General features: G+C 40.7%; 1 protein-coding gene across 1 annotated transcript; it reads right to left on the bottom strand.

Moving 5' to 3' along the window:
* Window positions 1–9,084: 9,084 nt before the first annotated feature.
* Window positions 9,085–16,491, bottom strand: TACO1 (translational activator of cytochrome c oxidase I). The gene is made up of 6 exons (XM_080923144.1): window positions 16,438–16,491; window positions 16,032–16,325; window positions 13,182–13,288; window positions 11,051–11,178; window positions 10,390–10,567; window positions 9,085–10,022 (listed from the first exon to the last, which is right to left on the bottom strand). Exons 2-6 carry the CDS (start codon window positions 16,300–16,302, stop codon window positions 9,822–9,824), a joined length of 885 nt encoding a protein of 294 aa, XP_080779270.1. The 5' UTR covers window positions 16,303–16,325; window positions 16,438–16,491; the 3' UTR covers window positions 9,085–9,821.
* Window positions 16,492–18,305: the final 1,814 nt, after the last annotated feature.

Here is an 18,305-nt window from a genome sequence, read left to right as displayed (position 1 = left end):
ATGTGCGGAAGTCAGAGGACTCAGGTTTGAGTATTCACCTTCTGTCTTGTTAGAGACAGGGTTTCTTTTATTTTGCTGCTATAAATGTTAAGCTAGCTGGCTTCCAAGCTTGAGGGGACTCGATACACACTACTGTATCTAGCCTTATGTGACTTCTGTGGACTTGAACTCAGGTCCTTACATTTGCATGGCAAACACTTTACTTGCCAACCCATTTTCCAACCCCTTGTTCTGTTTTACAGGTTTGTTGGTAAAATCAAATAACACTAGAGTATTGTATCTATTATAAAGCAGTTAATCAACATAAAGTTATCCCATTTGGATGATGTGCTAGTCCATATTTACATGACTTAGTCCAACAAATCTAAAAAGCTCTGGCTAGTATAGTATATGACTTGATATGAGGCATAAGGGCATCTGCTTAGGAATAATCTTGGGTTGTTCTGGTGGTTTGGGGTTTGTTGTTGTTTCCCTAATCTTGGCTTTACGGATGTCTTTTTATAGAAGCAGAAGTTTATCTTTTAGAGATTTAAGTCTTTTCCCTACCTATTTATCTAAGGAACCTTCAGAAAAAAAATTACTGAGCTCAGAACTAGCTTGAATAACTTAGGCATTGGCTGGGGACCTGGATTCAAGAGCCATTCCACACCCATTGTGTTTGACATGCTACAGTATGAGAGGTCAACACAGCTAGACTGTCTAAACTTTCTTTGGTTAGGAGCTGAAGGTACAAAAAGGCAGGCTCTGGCCCAGCCCATCAGTCTTTTTGCCCATTTCTGCTCTAGTTACAATCATTCCTGCTAAAACTGGCCTTCTGAGGCCCTCAAGCTTTCAAACCTATTAGTATAAGCCTTTCAGGAAAGCAACCCCATCTGCTGTTATCAATATCAGAACACAGGGGTTAATCAAAGTAGGTCCTGAAGAGACTATTTTCCTTGACACCTGGTTTCCTATTGGCACTAAAGCTTAAGCTCTCAGAAAAGGAAACAGAAACCACACGAAGAGAACAAACATAATGAACGAAATCCATGATAGCCTGGGACAGCTCCATAGGTACATCCCTGTGTCTTCCCCTTGAGGTCTTACATCTTAGAACAGGACATAGGCATCAGCTGAACTGCCTATTCTCTAGAAAAGCACAATTCCTGTAAAGTAAGGTGTTCAAGAAATATTGGGGGCTGGAGAGATGGTTCAGTGGTTAGGAGCACTGACTGCTCTTCCAGAGGTTCTGAGTTCAATTCCCAGCAACCACATGGTGGCTCACAACCATCTGTAATGGGATCTGATGCCCTCTTTCTGGTGTGTCTGAAGATAGCTACAGTGTACTCATATACATTAAATAAGTAATAAATAATTTTAAAAAAGAAATATTAACAGCATGAACAAATGAAAGGCTAGACCAGCATTCAACCACAAGATCAGCCATGTCTCTATTCCAAAATAGAGGGAGAAAAAAAGGAAAATGTAGATTTATGTTGAATCAATACATGATTGGACAGGGAGAGGAGATGGGAAAAAGGAGAGGAAACAGAAGAGGAGGAGTCAGGGAGTGAAAATAGAAGAGGAGGAGCCAAGGAGAGGAGAAGGAGAAGAAGGAGTGGGAGCAGGAGGCCTGGGAAAATGGCAAGTTATAAGTGATCTCACTGGAGGGGAATAGAGAGGCAATGGTAAATCTGCCCAATATAGATGCGCAGCTTGTGTTCCAATTACTGAGTTGTGTCTTCATTGAATGGTTTTATTTGGGGTAAAGAGAATATTGCAACAAGTTGGCGCCCAACCTATGGATTAGAACCCAACTAACCTGAGTCTAAAGTTCACTGCCCCCCCCCACCAGCCCTAAAATAGGGATCTGGGTGGGAGCAGTGTTGGATTGGAAGTTGACTGGGTCTGAGGGGCCTACAGAGAACTGCAGAGAGGCTCCCTTCCCCAAACCCTAGACAGAGAGCTACAGCCAGGGGCAGCATTGGGAATCGCAGGGAGGGACAGAAGTCTCTGGGGCACAACTGCCTGTGAGGTCGCCTGAGACCAGCACACAAGCAAGCGCTGATAGCTAAAACCCAAAGAGGCCACTCTCAGGGAATAAAGAGGACCACAGTGTTCTGAATTGAACAGCAGGAAAAAGAAAGAAAGAAAGAAAGAAAGAAAGAAAGAAAGAAAGAAAAAAAGAAAGAAGAAAGAAAGAAAGGGAAAAAAGAAAAAAGTACAAAAAGTTACGGATCAGGTATTTTGATAAAGAACACAACAAATATATTTTGGGCTTTATGGGATGATATTTTGGATGATCTGACAGGGATAGATTTTAAGGAAATAGACACCTTATCATTTACCATTATTGTGATATTTATTCTCTTGATTTACTATGACTTCTCAAAAGACAGGGCCTCAGATAAAAAAAAAATTCCTTGCCTTAGAAAAAAAATTACAGGTAACACTAGAACTAAAGGTTCAGAATTTCATAGGCCAAAATAAGCAACAGAAAGAAGAGAGTGAAGGCTGGAGATAGAAGCTAGAGGAGACTCTAGAAAAAAGAATTCAACAATTCACAGATCAGACCGAACAGCAAGGAGATAGAGATAAAATTTGGAAGCAAAGTCTAGAGGATAATCTACTGAAGCTAGCAAATCAAAATAAGGCAGATGCTGCAATATCTGAATTGCAACATAAAGAGAAGCTAAGATTATGGCAGCAGGGCTTGGAACAGAAAATACAAGAAATTATAGAGCAGCATGAACAACAGAAAGAAATTTGAGACTTGACAACACAGCCTAGAAGAAACATTAGAAATGAAGGCACAGGAAATTATAGATCAGAATAAGAGACAGAAAGATGAAAATGAAGGTGGGAGACAGGAGCTGGAAAAAAGGTTAGAATAAAATATACAGCAGCTTACAGATCAGTCTGAGCAGCAAAGATAAAATAATGAGGTTTGGAAGCAAGACTTGGAGAATAACTTTTTTAAATTAATCAATCAAAAATTAATGGACAGTAGACTATCAGAGAATACAGGAACTCAAGGAACAGGAGGAGCGACAAAAAGAGAGATATGAAGCGTGAACAGAGACCTTAAGGGAGGAATTTAAAATTTCAATTAATTTAAATACTCAGGTAGAGACAGAAGATAAAATTAGAGAAAGCCAAATGAAAGTTGTTAGAAAGCAAACTTTAGTCTATCTGGTTAAGGTACAACAAAGACCTCAGAACAGTGACCATCCACGGGGTTATGAAGAATTTGAATGGCAACCTGTGGATGTGCTAGAACTGAGGAAATTTAAGGAAAGTGTTACTAATTTTGGAATGCACCCGCCATTTGTAAAACAAATCCTTGGGCTATTAAAAATAAAACAATCCCCCAAGACTGGAGAGATATGGCAAGAGCAATACTAGAACCTGCTGCAAATTTACAGTGGATCTCAAGGTGGAGAGAAGAGGCAAAGGAGCTAGCACGACAAAACAGAGCCAGGGGTAAAGAGATTTCCACAGATCAGCTGCTTGGCGAAAGTCACTTTGCTGAGGTGCAGGCTGTATTTGATGAAGAAACTCTGACATTATGTCAATTGTCAGCTTTAAAGGACTGAAACAAAGTCGCAGAATCAGGGAAAAAAACTTGAACCATTCACTCAAGTCATTCAAGGTCCTAAAGAAACCTTCCCTGACTTTTTACAAAGGCTAACCTCAGCTGTGGAAAGAAGTGTATCAGACTCAGCAGCAAGAAAGGCAATAATTTCACCTTTGAAAATGTGAATACTGAATGCAAGGAAGTAATCAGACCACTGAGGGCAAGGTCAGCATCGACAGATGAATAGATTAGATAAACAATTAATGTTGGATCCTGCTCACCTGATATACCTGTAATAGGAGAATCTGCCACTAGACAGCTAGAGATGACCCAAGATTTCAAATGTTTTAATTGTAGTGAGCTGGGTCATCTCAGGTATAACTGCAAGAAAAACCGAAATAATACCAAAAGGAGGCCTATGCCTCCTGGAATATGTCAAAGATGTGGCAAAGGCCAACATTTGACAAGGGAATGTAGATCAATAACAGACAAATGGGGCAACACCCTGCCAAAAAACTCCCGGGGGGGGGGGGGGGCGGGTCCTCTCACAGGCCCCAATGCCAGGCAGGAAGAGTTTTCTTTCTCAGAACAATTAAATGTCACTGTTTCAAAAACAGATGTTCTGAGACAAGAGAAGGCTGAAGCAAGTTCTGTAGACAATTCCAAAAGCCTCAAAGTAAACCAAAAATGAATATTTTAGTTAGCTTTTATAGAGGATCAAACACCAAAACTACAAATACTAGTAAACAATATTGAAATAGAAAGAATGGTTGACACTGGAGCAAATGTCACCATCATCTCTGCAAAATCTTGGCCTGCTAGTTGGCCACTTCAAAAAGTGGATATACAATTTCAAGGTGTTGGCACTTTATCCCAAATAAAGCAAAGCACCAGGTGGCTTAAATATATAGGACCAGAAGGTCAAGTAGGAAAATTGTGGCCATATGTGGCTGATATAGCCATTAACTTATGGGGAAGAGATCTATTACAGCAGTGGAAAACACAAGTTAATATCCCCTCGGTTTCAGTGTCTGGTCATGAACAACGTCGGTTTCCTAATATAAATTTTAAATTAGTCAGGGAACATTATCAAAGGCAGTTACAGACTGTCCAAGCTATCCATAAATAAAATACAACAGAGGCTGACAATTTAGCTCTAACCCACGGAGCCACTGTTGGTAAGACACCAACAGTCTTGCCACTAAGATGGTTGACTGACCAACCTATTTGGATTAATTAGTGGTCTATGACAAAAGAAAAACTACAGGCATTAGAACAGCTAGTCCAGGAGCAGCTGGAGGCTCAGCATATTGAAGAGTCTAACAACCCTTGGAATTCCCCAGTATTTGTCATTAAAAAAAAAAAAAATCTGGCAAATGGAGGATGTTAACAGAACTCAGAGCGATCAACAGGATTATTCAACCAGTGGGTTCCCTGCAGCCTGGATCCCATTGCCTTCTTTGTTACCCAAAGAATGGCCTATCATAGTGATTGACCTATGTTTTTCCACAATTCCTTTACATGAATTTTTTTCCACAATTCCTTTACATGTTTGCTTTTTCAATACCTAACTTCAATAGAGATCACCCAGTAAAAAGATATCAGTGGAAAGTTCTGCCACAAGGAATGTTAAATAGCCCTACCTTGTGTCGATATTTTGTACAACAGCCATTGGAAATGATTTGCAAACAATTTCCCCAATCTATTATTTACAATTATATGATTGACAAATTATTGGCTGATTTGGATATAAATATTCTAGAAAAAAATGTTTGATGAAGTAAAAAAAAAAAAAAAAAAAAACCTTGCTGGGTATTGCAAATTGCCCCTGAAAAAATACAAAGAGGGGATCCTATTAATTATATAGGGTATCAAATAAGTCTGCAAAAGGTCAGGCCACAAATGGTGCAAATCAGAAGAAACCAATTGAGGACTCCTGCGATTGGCTTGGCCACTCAAGAGCTAAGCAATTTATTTCAAACCTTACAAGGTGATAAACATTTAAATAACCCAAGGAAACTATCAGCTGAGGCTGAGAAAGAGTTATCTTTGGTAGAAAGAAAATTGCAGGATTTAGATTGTATTGATCCAAAGATGGCCTGCATCTTAGTCATTTTACCTTCTACTCATTCTCCTACAGGAATTCTTATGCAGAGGGAAGATTATATCTTAGAATGGATAGTTTTAGCACATGAACAGAGTAAGAAACGGAAAACCTACATTGAGAAGGTCTCTGAATTAATACTACAAGGTAAAATGAAACTTTGACAATTAGTCGAAATGGATCCTGCTGAGATTGTGGTACCTTTTATTAATGCAGAAATTGCCTCCTTGTGGCACAAGATGAACACTGGCAAAGAGCATGCAGTAATTTCTTGGGAGAGATTAACAACAGATACCCTAAAAGCAAGTGACTTCAGTTCATAAAAAGAACTAATTGGATTCTCCCTCATATAATAAAAGGAACTCCAATATCTGGAACCCCTACATTTTATACTGATGCCAGTAAGTCAGGAAAGGCAGGATATAAATCAGAAGATGTAAGGTGGTTGAGTCCCTCTAAGTCAGTTCAAAACTCTGAATTATATGCAATACTCAAGGTGTTTTAAGATTTTTTTCAAGAGTCTCTTAATATAGTAACTGACTCTCAATATGCAGAAAGGGTTGTTTTACACAGAGACTGCTGAACTTATTCAGGATGATTCTGAATTGACTTTACTATTTAGTCAGCTACAACAAATGATCAGAAATAGGAGTTATTCAATATATATAATACACATAAGGTCTCATATAGGTCTGCCAGGCTCTCCGGTGCAAGGTAATAATGAAATTGACCAGCTAATGATTGTAAGTGTACTAGAAGCTTCAGAATTTCATTTAAAAACACCATGTTGACAGCAAAGGTTTAAAGAAAGAATTCTCTATCACTTGGCAACTAGCCAAGGAAACTGTGAGGCAATGTCCTACTTGCTCATTATATAACCAAACTCCACTGCCTACAGGAACTAACCCCAAGGGTACCCAAGAAATGAAAATTGGCAGATGAATGCCTTCCAATTTCCAGAGTTTGGTAAATTGAAATATGTGCACCATACTATAGATAAATATTCAGGATTTCAATGGGTAACTGCCTTAACATCAGAAAAGGCTGATTCTGTAATTACACATTTGTTAGAAGTTATGGCCATTATGGGAATACCCAAACAAATTAAAACAGACAGTGGTTCAGCATATATCTCTAATAAAATGAAGCAGTTTTTTGAATATTATAATATAAAACATGTTACAGGTATATCACACAATCCTACAGGATAAGCAATTGTGGAGAGATCTAATCAAACTCTAAAGGAGATACTTAATAGGCAAAAGAAGGCAACAAAACCCCCCAGAGATAGATTACATAGTGCCTTATTAACCTTAAAAATTTTTTAATGCTAATAAACAAAACAGCACAGCTGCTGAAAGACATTAGGTTTTGGGGAAAAAAAAAAACACTGAACTAAACCAGCCTATTTATATTAAGGATATTCTGACATCAGAATGGAAAATGGGGAATGTATTATGCTGGGGGTGGGATTATGCCTAGGTTTGCACAGGAAAAGAAAAGCTGTGGTTCCTTCCAACTTGATAAAGATCAGACATGACCAAGGAAGACCTGAAGACCTTGGTGACCGAGAGAAAAGGGAGACTGATACAACCAACAAATAGGTGATGTATATGTCTCTGTATATGGAGACAACTCTGAAACTGACTGAGACTAAAATGTCTGTACACAGCCAGTAATATCTATTGGGCACAAATTTCTCATGACTTGCTATTACATACTATCCTTTAAGATGGCATGTATACAGAATTATATTGCAGTTGGATTGTGTGATCAAACTAACCTAAATACAGTTATATTCATTAATCTTCATTAACCAATCTATACACCCTGCACACTCCATGTGAATGTCCTTACAGAACTATATGATGCTTGTAAGTTTTGTAAGAAGAGAAAGACAGCCCTAAAAAGATCCACACTTTGGAATGCTGAGATTCTGGGACTTTCCATTCCAGCTCCGAGTTTGATTCTATCTCAACTACATCGAAGCTGCTTCTTTTAAAGAATTGCTTCCAGAACTTTTCCAGAACTGCTTGGCTTGCCTATCCAGCCTTTCAGACTGTCATAGTCAAGATGTCAGCTAAGTAGTGAACTTTCTCAGCACACAGTGACTGGAAGGCAAATGATGCCAGCTAGCTCTCCTATGACAAAGCTAGTTTTCCTATTTTCCCTTGGGCACCGTGAAGGGAATTCTTTGCCCCAGTTCAGCTGGAAGCAGGTAAGAGAAGATCTTTGTCCCAGTTCCTTATGTTGGGTGGATGTTTGTGGCTATTTTTTGAATTATAACTATGTTGTCATTTAAGAGACACTTTGGACAGGGAGGGAACTGGAGGGTTTAAACTCAGGGATTGCTACCTTTCCTTTTCTCTATCCTTCCTTCTTAGGTGGGGGGAATGGGGTGAAGGAGAAATGGAGGATATAGTAATGGAAGTTAGAGGAATAGACATAGGGATAGGTTAGTAAATTTACTCTTAAACAAAATATCATATAGCTATATATTACATTAATAGAAATTTTTGTAATTGATATGAAGTTGAAGTTGTACTCTTTACATTGGTATGGAATTCATTTGATATAAATCTAATGTTTTCACTAGTATAATTTCTTATTGATTTAAAATTGAGGTTAATATTGTTACTTTCATATAGGCATTGTGCCTATACAATACATTTGGGAATATAAGGCTTGGACCCAGTCCTATAACTACTATTATACACTGTTTTTAGTTGATTAATCAATACTAGTTAAGGGCTAGATAACAAACTCATAGTTCTGAGTCAATAAAGGATGTTTTTAAATATTTCAATTAAAAATGGCTAAGAATATTCAAGGTTTAACAGTTCATAAATGCTTTTTGTAGTTAGATGGTTTTCAAAAATGTCAGAAATCATAAATTATGACATTTAATGTTATTTATCTTTTGTTGAGACATAACTACTCCTTACAGTTCCCCTTTGGTGGAATAAACAAAGAAATTAATCATCTCTACCTTGAGGTGAGGTATAGTTGGTGGCTAGGCAGCCACTGGGCAAAAACTGCCAAATTCATCAACAAACTATTACTGTTCAAAAAGAGACACTTTGTGCAGAATAGCTGATTGATAATATTTGCTGAGCCAAAATTATCAGCCCTTCAAGATTTCTGCATTTCTAGGTCTGTCAGTGGTCCTGGGCCAGAAGGCATAAGATTTACTCTCACATGTTGCTAACAGGGGACTGCTGATGGATATTTGTCTCTACAACCGCTCTAAGCTCTGGAAACTGTGTTAGGCTTCCTATGTTTTTAGATATTTGGCCATTCTCTGATTACTGATGGAGTTGAAGACTAATTTAGTTTTATAGCCTATCCAAGATAATTAACTTTGAGAAACCATAGTCATTTAGAATATTTTCAAGTGATAATAGTGATAATAGTTATACACAGCTTACATTTAAAGGCAAAGTTTTATTTTGTTTGTTTTTTAAGGTGAACAAAAAAGTGATATGTAGATTTATGTTAAGTTAATACATGGTTGGACAAGGAGAGAAGGTGGGAAAAAGGAGAGGAAACAGAAGAGGAGGAGTTGAGGAGAAGAAGCAGAAACAGAAGGCCTGGAAAAATGGCAAGTTATAAGGGATCTTCTAGGAGGGGATAGAGAGGTAGTAGTAAATCTGCCCAATAGACACGCAGCTTGTGTTCCTAATTACTGAGTTGTGTTTTCATTGAATGGGTTTATTTGGGTTGAAGAGGCTATTGCAACAGGAAAAAGACAATGTTAGTATGAAAGTAGAGAAGTAAGCATGTGGCTTGAATGTTAGTTAGTCCAGAAGTTCAAAAACTGGACACAAATCAGGACAACTCAAGAGTCATACCAGCAACACAGCATCCAAAAGTCATTACTGTTATTACTGAAGATCATTTTCCACTCTACGGTACTACAGAACACTTAAGACTCTTCACAAGAGCCAGTCACCTGGGATCAGAGTCAGACCAGCTGGCCAGTCTCACCTTATATTCCAGATGGCCCTGTGATACCCAAAGAGCTAAGAGTCCCCTTTTCCCAAGGCCGTAAGCCATTGCAGCAGGTCTCTAGGAGGCTCCCACCTGTTTCAGTCTCTGAGATTGCTGAAGAAGCTTGTGCTGGCTAGGAAAGAGCCTGGAGACACATCTAGTTGAGTCTGGTTATTCAATATTGTCATAAACGTGAATCACATCCTCATGGTTGTTAAGAGCCTGGATGAGGTGGACTGCCTTCTCCAGCTCAGGTTCAGCCAGCTGTACCTTTGAGTGGGGGATGAACTCCAGCGAACAGGACACAGAACACAGGCCCAGGGAGTCCAGTTTTTTCCTCACTTGATGTAGTGAAGAAGCATCACAAATAAACTAGAGATAAAAGAAGTGAGCAGGTGAGAAGCCAGGAAGCAATGCCACAAACCCAGACAGAACTTTGCAAAACCATGCATGGAGCAACCTGTACCATGCTATCATTGGCCTTTAAGCTCATAGTTTCCAATGCTCAGAATTCTTCTTACCAACTCACAAGAACAGGCCCTCTCCTCCAGTGCTCACTTAATAGCACTGTGCAATTTGTCAGTTCTTTGCTTTACCTGTATCCTGACACACAGAGACGCAAACCTTTAGGTGTCTATTAGGGACCCTTGGAGTCCCATCAAACACAAGTGCTTCAGGTTGTCAGCTTGGAAGCAAGTCCCTTTCCTCACTGAGCCTTCTCACTGGGCCCCATACTCACTTTTAAAAGGTTCTTTTCTTCTTCATCTTCGGCCTCGCTCACATCCTCAGCTCCTGCTTCGACTGCCAGTTCTAGGGCGCGCTCTAGGCTCACAGCTTTCTTCTCCCTATCCTCTACTCCAACCACAACCACTCCTTTTTTGTCAAAAAAGTGACGTGCTCCTTCAGCCATCATTCCCCTGACAGGAGAGGGAGCAGGCAAGAATGTGTGGGTGATTTTAGAAGCCCAGTCTCTACACAGCACTGCATCCTAACACTATCCCTAACCCATCCAGCCCTGGAGTACCCAGAGATACCCAGCAAATCTCTTCATGATGAAGATGCAGCTGGTGCTGGGTAAGGTGACCTTCCAGGTGCATCCCCAACTCCATGCCTCCCCAGCTCCCCACCTTGAGACTAATTTATTATATAGCTACAGGTGGAATAATGGGGAAAAGATCTCACTTATACCCGATGACTACATCTTTGGGATCCTATCTCATTCAAAAGACATGAAGGAAAATTTAGTTATTATATTATTATATTCCTGGATTCCACTAAGGAAGAAGTGTGCTTAGAACATGAATACTGCTGAGGACAAACAGCCTTTGCACTACATAGAATTGGAACCTAACGGTGCTGCCCCCTTCCTTCTTCTCCTTTCTCCATTTACACACGCTTACCCATTCTTGTTCAGGATATACTTAATGTCCAAATGGCACTTGGGACCACTGTTCGATAATGCCTCAATGAGCAGAGAAGAGCCTCCAGGGCCTCGACCCTCATAAAGCAAATAAATGCCCTTGTTTTTCTGCAAAAATAAGTAAATAAATAAATGCATCATCCTGTTTCCTAATGTCCTGCCAGCAACAAACCACAAGTACTAAAAAGTGGCTCCATGTATGACTCTTAAGACTTAAGCTTGGGTCTTCAAGTCTTTATTTTGTCCCTATCTCTCCTGACAGGAGCCCAACAGTATCAACCTCTGAGATCTCTGGAAATACTATCCCTTCTGTAAGGACAGTTTCCCTAGTTCTTGAACAACCTTTCCCAGCTGTGCCTCTCTAAGCAGATCTCACAACCAATCCACCCCACAGTCACTCTCTTATTTTTCTTTTTGTTTCTTTTCATTTCTTTCTTTCTTCCTTCTTTCTTTCCCTTTTTTTTTTTTTTTTTTTTTTTTTGAGATAGGGTTTCTCTGTAGACCAGGTTGGCCTTGAACTCAAAGATCCACCTGCCTCTACCTCCCAAAAGTTGGGATTAAAGATATTTTTTTAAAAAGTTTTTTAAATTATGTTTATATGTGTATGTACATTTGAATGGCAGTTCCTATGGGAACCAGAAGTGTCAGGTCCCTTGTAGCTAAAATTACAGGTGTTTGTGAGCCACCTGATGTGGGCTCTGGGAACTGAACTTGGGTCCTCTGGAAGAACAACAGCACTCTTAACCACTGGGCCAGTTCCATAGTCCCTGTTCTTCTTCCTATATTCCATCCCATGTGAAACCTAGCTAGGCAATCTCAATGCCCTTAGCCCTGGGCTACTGAATGCTGCTATAGAAACATCACATATGTATGACTTGTCGTGGAAGCCACTGGATTCAGCACTATAACTAAGTTCATACACTCCCCAACTAGTCACCAATTTCCTCTGACTCCCTAGACCTCTATCCCCTGTCCATGCCACTACTCTTTCTAAGTGCCTTGGTCTGAATCTTCCAAGGGCCTTTCAACTGATAACCTTCCCATCCACTTTCAAAAATGAGATTCAGGTTCCCTGCTGAGTTCTGAGGTCTGGGTACTTGGATTTGAGTCTGTTATTTTCTGCATGACCTAAAGCAAGCCACCAAACCTTTCTGTGCCTTAGTTTCCACTGTAGGTCACTTGCAGGAGTCACTGAGCTCTTGCATGCAGTTTTTACTAAAGGACTTGGTCTGGAACAAGCACCCAATAACTGCCAGCTCTTACGACAATTACTCTGGAGAGTGATGCAATACCTCTACAGGCTCAGCACTTTGTGCAGTTGAGGTAGAAGGATCGTGAGTTCCATGCCAGCCTGGACTACACACACACACACACACACACACACACACACACACACACACACACACACTGTTTCAAATTAAAACAACAAAAAGAAACTTATTAACTCTTCAAATCTCTACCTATTCCTGAGGAAGAAGTGTTGGAGGCCAGAGCCTCCCCACTCCCACTGTTACCATTGCCCTTACCCTTCTGTTCACTGGCTTTTATTCTCTAGACACAAACATTTAAAAAGAAAAATTATCCCTTCTCCAACCTAACGTGAGAGCTTGCCCTGGTCTTACCTGTTCTTTCTACTCTATCTTCTCCAAGCTTGACAAAGCAGACCTTCACTTTATAGGTCTCCATACTGTCTACCTAGCCTATTCCCAGTCACGTTCCTCTAGCCCACCAATTCTCACCCTGTGGGTCTCAACCCCCTTGTCGGAGGTGCAAGTGACCCTTTCACCAGGGTGGCCTAAAAACATCAGAAAATGCAGATATTTACATTACAATTCACAACAGTAGCAAAATTGCAGTTATGAAGTAGTAATGAGGTAAGTTTGGTTGGGAGTCCCTACAACATGAAGAACTATATTAAAGGGTCACAGAATTAGCAAGGTTGAGAACCACTACTCTAACCAAAGGCCAAGGACAGAGAATCCCCAAAGGTCTGTGGGTTCAATTTGTCAACCATGCTCCTACCCCCCGCCCCCGACAATTTAAGGAGTTTGTGGTGGCTTTCCAAACATACACCCTGTGGGGGCTATGGTGAATAATAACTGAGCACACACCTCAGTCTTCAGTGCTGACTCAATGGTTGACTTGGGCATATTCTTACTGCGACACACCTCTAAGATATTGGCCAGGTTGCTGTTGTTCTCAGGGTTAGGGCCTCCCTCTGGATAAGGAGAAAAGAATGATCAAAGAAAGACATCTCATCACAGCATGAAAGAAATAAGTGGTTTCCAGCCTCTCTGACCCCAAAACAATGAGAAACTGCTTGTCAGAATACTAACATTATTTAATGAAGACAGCTCAGTGTGTCAAGTGCCTGCTTTGCAAGCAAAAGTATCTGAATTTGATCCCTAGATCCCACAAATAAAATACCAACACCGGTTAATAATCCCCAGAACCAAGCAGGCAAAACAGATCCCAAAGCCACTAGCCAGTGGGGCTGTCTACTCAATAAACTCTACGCTAGCAAGAGCCCTGAATAAAAATAAATAAATAAAAAGTCAGAGAGATAGTGATAAAAGTGCCTAATGTATAACCTAGTGACCTAAGGTCTATCCCTGCAATCTACTCATAGAAAAAAGAGAATCAACTCCAGAAAGTTGGCCTCTGACTTCCCTATATGTGCTCTGACACACACACACACACACACACTGACACACACAGACAGACAGACACATACACACACACAGTATTTCATCTAGATAAGCATATTGGTACACACCTATAATCCCACCACTCCAGAAGCTTAGGCAGGAGCCTAAACTACATAATGAATTCTGGGTCAGTTTCACTTAAGAGTGAGATTCTGGAGGAACATGGTGGTGAACACCTTCAATCTCAGCACTCAGGAGGCAGAGGCAGGTTCCAGGTCAGCCAGGGGCTGCACTGAGAAACCATGATTCAAAAAAAAAAAAAAAAAATGACACAAACAAACAAAAAATACTTAATTTAGTGATTCTATTGGAATAAGGAGAACTATTTTAGGAAAGAAGTTTCTTTTCTTTTCTTTGTAAAGATTTATTTATTTTATGTGAGTACACTGTAGCTGTTTTCAGACACACCAGAAGAGGGCATCAGATCCCATTACAGATGGTTGCTGTCATGTGGTTGCTGGAAATTGAACTCAGGGCCTCTGGAAGAGCAGTCAGTGCTCTTAACCGATGAGCCATCTCTCCAGAATGGGAAAGAAGTTTGTTTATTGGGGGTGGGGTACAGGAGATGAAGCCCAAGACTCATTCATGCAGAACACTGTCTGTGCTTTATCACTAGGCTAAAAGTTCCTAGTTCACCATCTTTAGGGATAGTTATCACATTGCTACCCAGTGAAATGGCTGAATCTTAACATCCTTGCATTTATTGTCTTAGCTAATGCATAACCACTGAAATGCTCACGCAGCCTTTGGACTCATGCTCAGTTTCTGGGAGGAGGGGCTATACTGGACGTCCTTTGTTGTAACCCCTCCTAGGTCAAAATAAAATGCTGGTTAAATCAAAACTTCATTAGAAACGGAAGCAAAAAGAAGTATCAGGCACAAGCTGAAGGGATAAGTTATATTAGCTTAATGCCTTTTGCATGCTGTAAGCCACCTCAAGGTAGGTCCTTGTTTTACAGAAAAGCAAAATTCAGTAGTTAAATGACTTGTTGAAGGTCATTGAACCAACCTAGTCAATGACAGTTCACATCTCCCTAACTCCAGATCCACACTTTTTATGGGATTTCTTTTTCTCTAATTCTACTAGCCTGATACTAAAATGAGAATCACTGAAGAGACACGTGGTTCCAAACTAACCTTCCAAGGAAATGTCTTAGGAGCTCTGATGAGGGAAAAGGAAGCAAGAAATTACTTGACTCAGCATGCCTGTCACAACCTTCAGTGGTTAGAAGCAGCTGCAGAGGGCATGGTTTGTTCCTCCAAGAAAGGCATTCTCTTTCTCTTTCTTACAAGATTTGTCTATGTGTTTGCCTGCATACATGATTTGTGCAGTGACTGTAGAGTCCAGAAGAGGACATTGGGTACCTTGGAACTGGGTTTAAGGTGGTTGTTAGCTGTCATATGGGTGCTGGGAAACAAACACAGGTCCTCTGCAAGAGCAGCAGGTGCTTTTACCGCTGAGCTCTCCCTCCAAGGCCTGACTTGATTCTTACGGTTTATTCTTTCTTTTTTCCCTTTTAGTCATTTTATTTGATAAATATGTATTTTAACTTTTAAAAAAGATTTATCTTTTATTATATATAAGTACACTGTAGCTGTCTTCAGACACACCAGAAGAGGTCATCATATCTCATTACAGATGGTTGTGAGCCACCATGTGGTTGCTAGGAATTGAACTCAGGACCCCTGGAAGAGCAGTCAGTGCTCTTAACCACTGAGCCATCTCTCCAGGCCTATTTTTAACTTTTTAAATTGATTCGCTGTGAATTTCACATCATGCACCCCAATCCCACTGATTTTGCCATCCCTCCTAATTCACTCTCCACCCTTACAAAATCCCTCCCCTAAACAAAACAAAAGCCATCTCTGATGTAGAAACAGAAGCTGCGGTGTGCTGTGTTTCACACTGGATGTTCTTTTGTACAAACAGCTTTACTTGCGAATGTTCATTGCAACGAGTTATCGGTCTGGTTCGAGGTTTCTGGCTTCTGCCACATTTTTTTAAGGTTTATTTCTACGAAGTACCTTCTAACCATGGACTTAGATGGAGTCATTTCTATCTTTCTAAGGGCAGGTCTCTGAATGGTCTTTGGAAAGAAAAACGGGAATATCCAAATGTAAGTAAGTGCTTTGAGGCCATTATGGATAGGATAACGATGACAACTGGGAGTGGGGGTGGAAGACAGCCTTTAGTGAAGCCTTAGGCACCGAAAGGGCTTCAGTGACCAGCAGTGAGGACTTTCAGGCTCTCACCTTTAACCGCCAAGCGGATACTGAGAGTGAGTTTAGAGAAGATTCGACTCCTTTCCATGTCCTTGGGGCCCTTGATGTGCCGGACTTTAGACCATTTATTGTGTCCCGCGGAGGCCGTCGCGCTGACACGCAGTGTCCTGTGTGGAGCTGCACCGCAGCCGGGGTTTTCACGCTGGGAGACGAACCAAGGACCCACGCGGAACCCGAGGCATCGCGCACGAAAGCATCGAGCAGCAGTCTCTGTCAGGCTGGCGGCAGCCCAAGACATCATCGGCTTCGACAAGAGGCTGCAAGCTGCAAAGAGAAGCAGCCAAAATCAGCGTGTCTAGTCTGGCACAGGAACAACCCGGTCTGGACGTTCAGACTGCTTCTACAAGTCGCCAGAAATTCCGAGGCTCAGGCCCACCTGAAGCTGCACAGCCTTGGGTGACCGCGAAGGAGCCGGTCGCGGGGACTCTAAATGGTGCAGTACACTTCCTTTCCCTGGTCCGTCGCAAAAACAAGTCCCCGGATTCTGCAAAGTCGGTTCCGCTGCCTCACCAAACTAGCTCCAACCCCGCCCATGCCAGGAATGTCGCAAACCTTAATTGCTCCTGGTTACTTGGAAACGACAGATTTCCTTCCAGTAGCGCGCGATTCATGTGACTGATTTTCCTTCCTAATTGAGCAAGTCCAAAATAATAATTGTTTTGTTGAAAAAGAAATATGTAGTTCAATCGGTTTGTAAGAAACCGCCACCAAGGTTGCCTGTTTACAAAAAAAACAAAAAAACAACAACAAACAAAAACAAAAATGTCCTAAATGCGGGACGTGCCGGGCCAAGTCCATAATTATTGCACTTGGGAGAGGAAGGGTCTTGACATCAGGACCTTGTTTCGAAACAAAAAAGCAAAAACACATGACAAACAAGCAAACAGACAAAATAAACCACTACGCCACCAGTCCGGGAAGTAATTTGTCCAGTCATTTAAGACTTTCTGATTTAGATTTTATTTCTGTAATCAAGGATGGCACTGCCTGTTTTGCCAACCCACACGGGAGAGTTGAAAATACAGCATAAACCCCTGGAGTTTGAGTAAAATCAGAAAGTAAGTAGCAGCTGTAATCATGATTGGCTTCTAAACCGAAGATGAGATCTTAGGGACAATCAGATGGACCACAAGATTTGGGGGAGATGACAAAAGATCAGGCCAGCCTTTGGATTAAACTACTATCTTTGTTTTCCATCTGCTGTTTAAAACTTAGTTTAGATATTTTTAATGTACTTGTATGGTTTGTTTTGACTGCATGTATGTCTGCACTACTTGTGTGCCTGGTGTCTGCACAGGTCAGAAGAGGACATTGAGATAGCATGGAACTGGAGTTATAGATTGTGAGCTGTCATGTGGGGAATGGGAATTAAACCTGGATCCTCTGGAAAGGGCACCAATACCCTTAACTGCTAAGCTATCCCTCCAATCCCTTCCATCTGTTCTCTTGACAGAAACAAAACAAAACAACAGAAAAAAAAAAAAAAAAAAAAAAAAAAAAAAAAAAAAAAACAAGAGAAAGAGGACATTATGGAAAAATTAAAGAAAAAAACAGAGTAGCAGCATCTTGAAAGTCTCTCTAAGACTCTCCAGGGCAAATTAAGTCTCAAGAGCTTAACACATTAAAAAGACAGAACAATGGGGAGGCAGTTTGAATCCTTGCTCTCTAAAGTTAGACTGGATGGATTCAAACTGTGTTTCTGCCATTTAGAAACTTGGCCCAAGTTCTTTACTTTCTGTTTCCTTCTACATAAAATGGCCTTGAACAAGAAGGATGATGGGAAGGGTGCAGGCACAGATTTTATATTCTTATATAAGTATGTCCAAAATTAATCTACTTACCTTTCATTCTTGAGTTCTGCCTCTATATCTCTATGGGAGGACATTATATTGGCTGTTAGTTCATCCTTCTTTTGTCTTCTTCCTAGTTTCAGAATAGCTGGAAGCCACCAAGCACAAAATGAATACAAATTCTTTTGTTTTTTAAGACAGGGTTTCTTTGTGGAGTCCTGGCTATCCTGGAACTCACAGTGTAGAAACCATACTGGCTTCTGAATCAGAGACTCACACATCTCTGCCTGCCAAGTACTAGGACTAAAGGCCTGTGCCACCGCCACCCTGTCTGGGTACAAATTCTTTACCACTTTTGTTTCTCTTGAGTGTTCTTCACTGTGAAGTGTGCTTCAATTCTGATAAAATCATTTTTAAAAACTCAGCTCAGGGGGGCTGGAGAGATGGCTCAGTA

The sequence above is a fragment of the Micromys minutus genome, assembly GCF_963924665.1.
Source record: "Micromys minutus genome assembly, chromosome: 10".
NCBI lineage: Eukaryota > Metazoa > Chordata > Mammalia > Rodentia > Muridae > Micromys > Micromys minutus.
The sequence above is the reverse complement of the archived record's forward strand: the minus strand, read 5'-3'. Positions and strand labels throughout refer to the sequence as shown.

Coding starts and splice junctions, on each gene's coding strand:
- TACO1 (XM_080923144.1), bottom strand. CDS start 16,302: ATGATGTCTTGGGCTGCCGCCAGCCTGACAGAGACTGCTGCTCGATGC. Junction 11,179..13,181: donor AGTCAGCACTGAAGACTGAG/GTGTGTGCTCAG, acceptor TTATTTTTGCAG/AAAAACAAGGGCATTTATTT. Junction 10,568..11,050: donor TATATCCTGAACAAGAATGG/GTAAGCGTGTGT, acceptor CTCTCCTGTCAG/GGGAATGATGGCTGAAGGAG.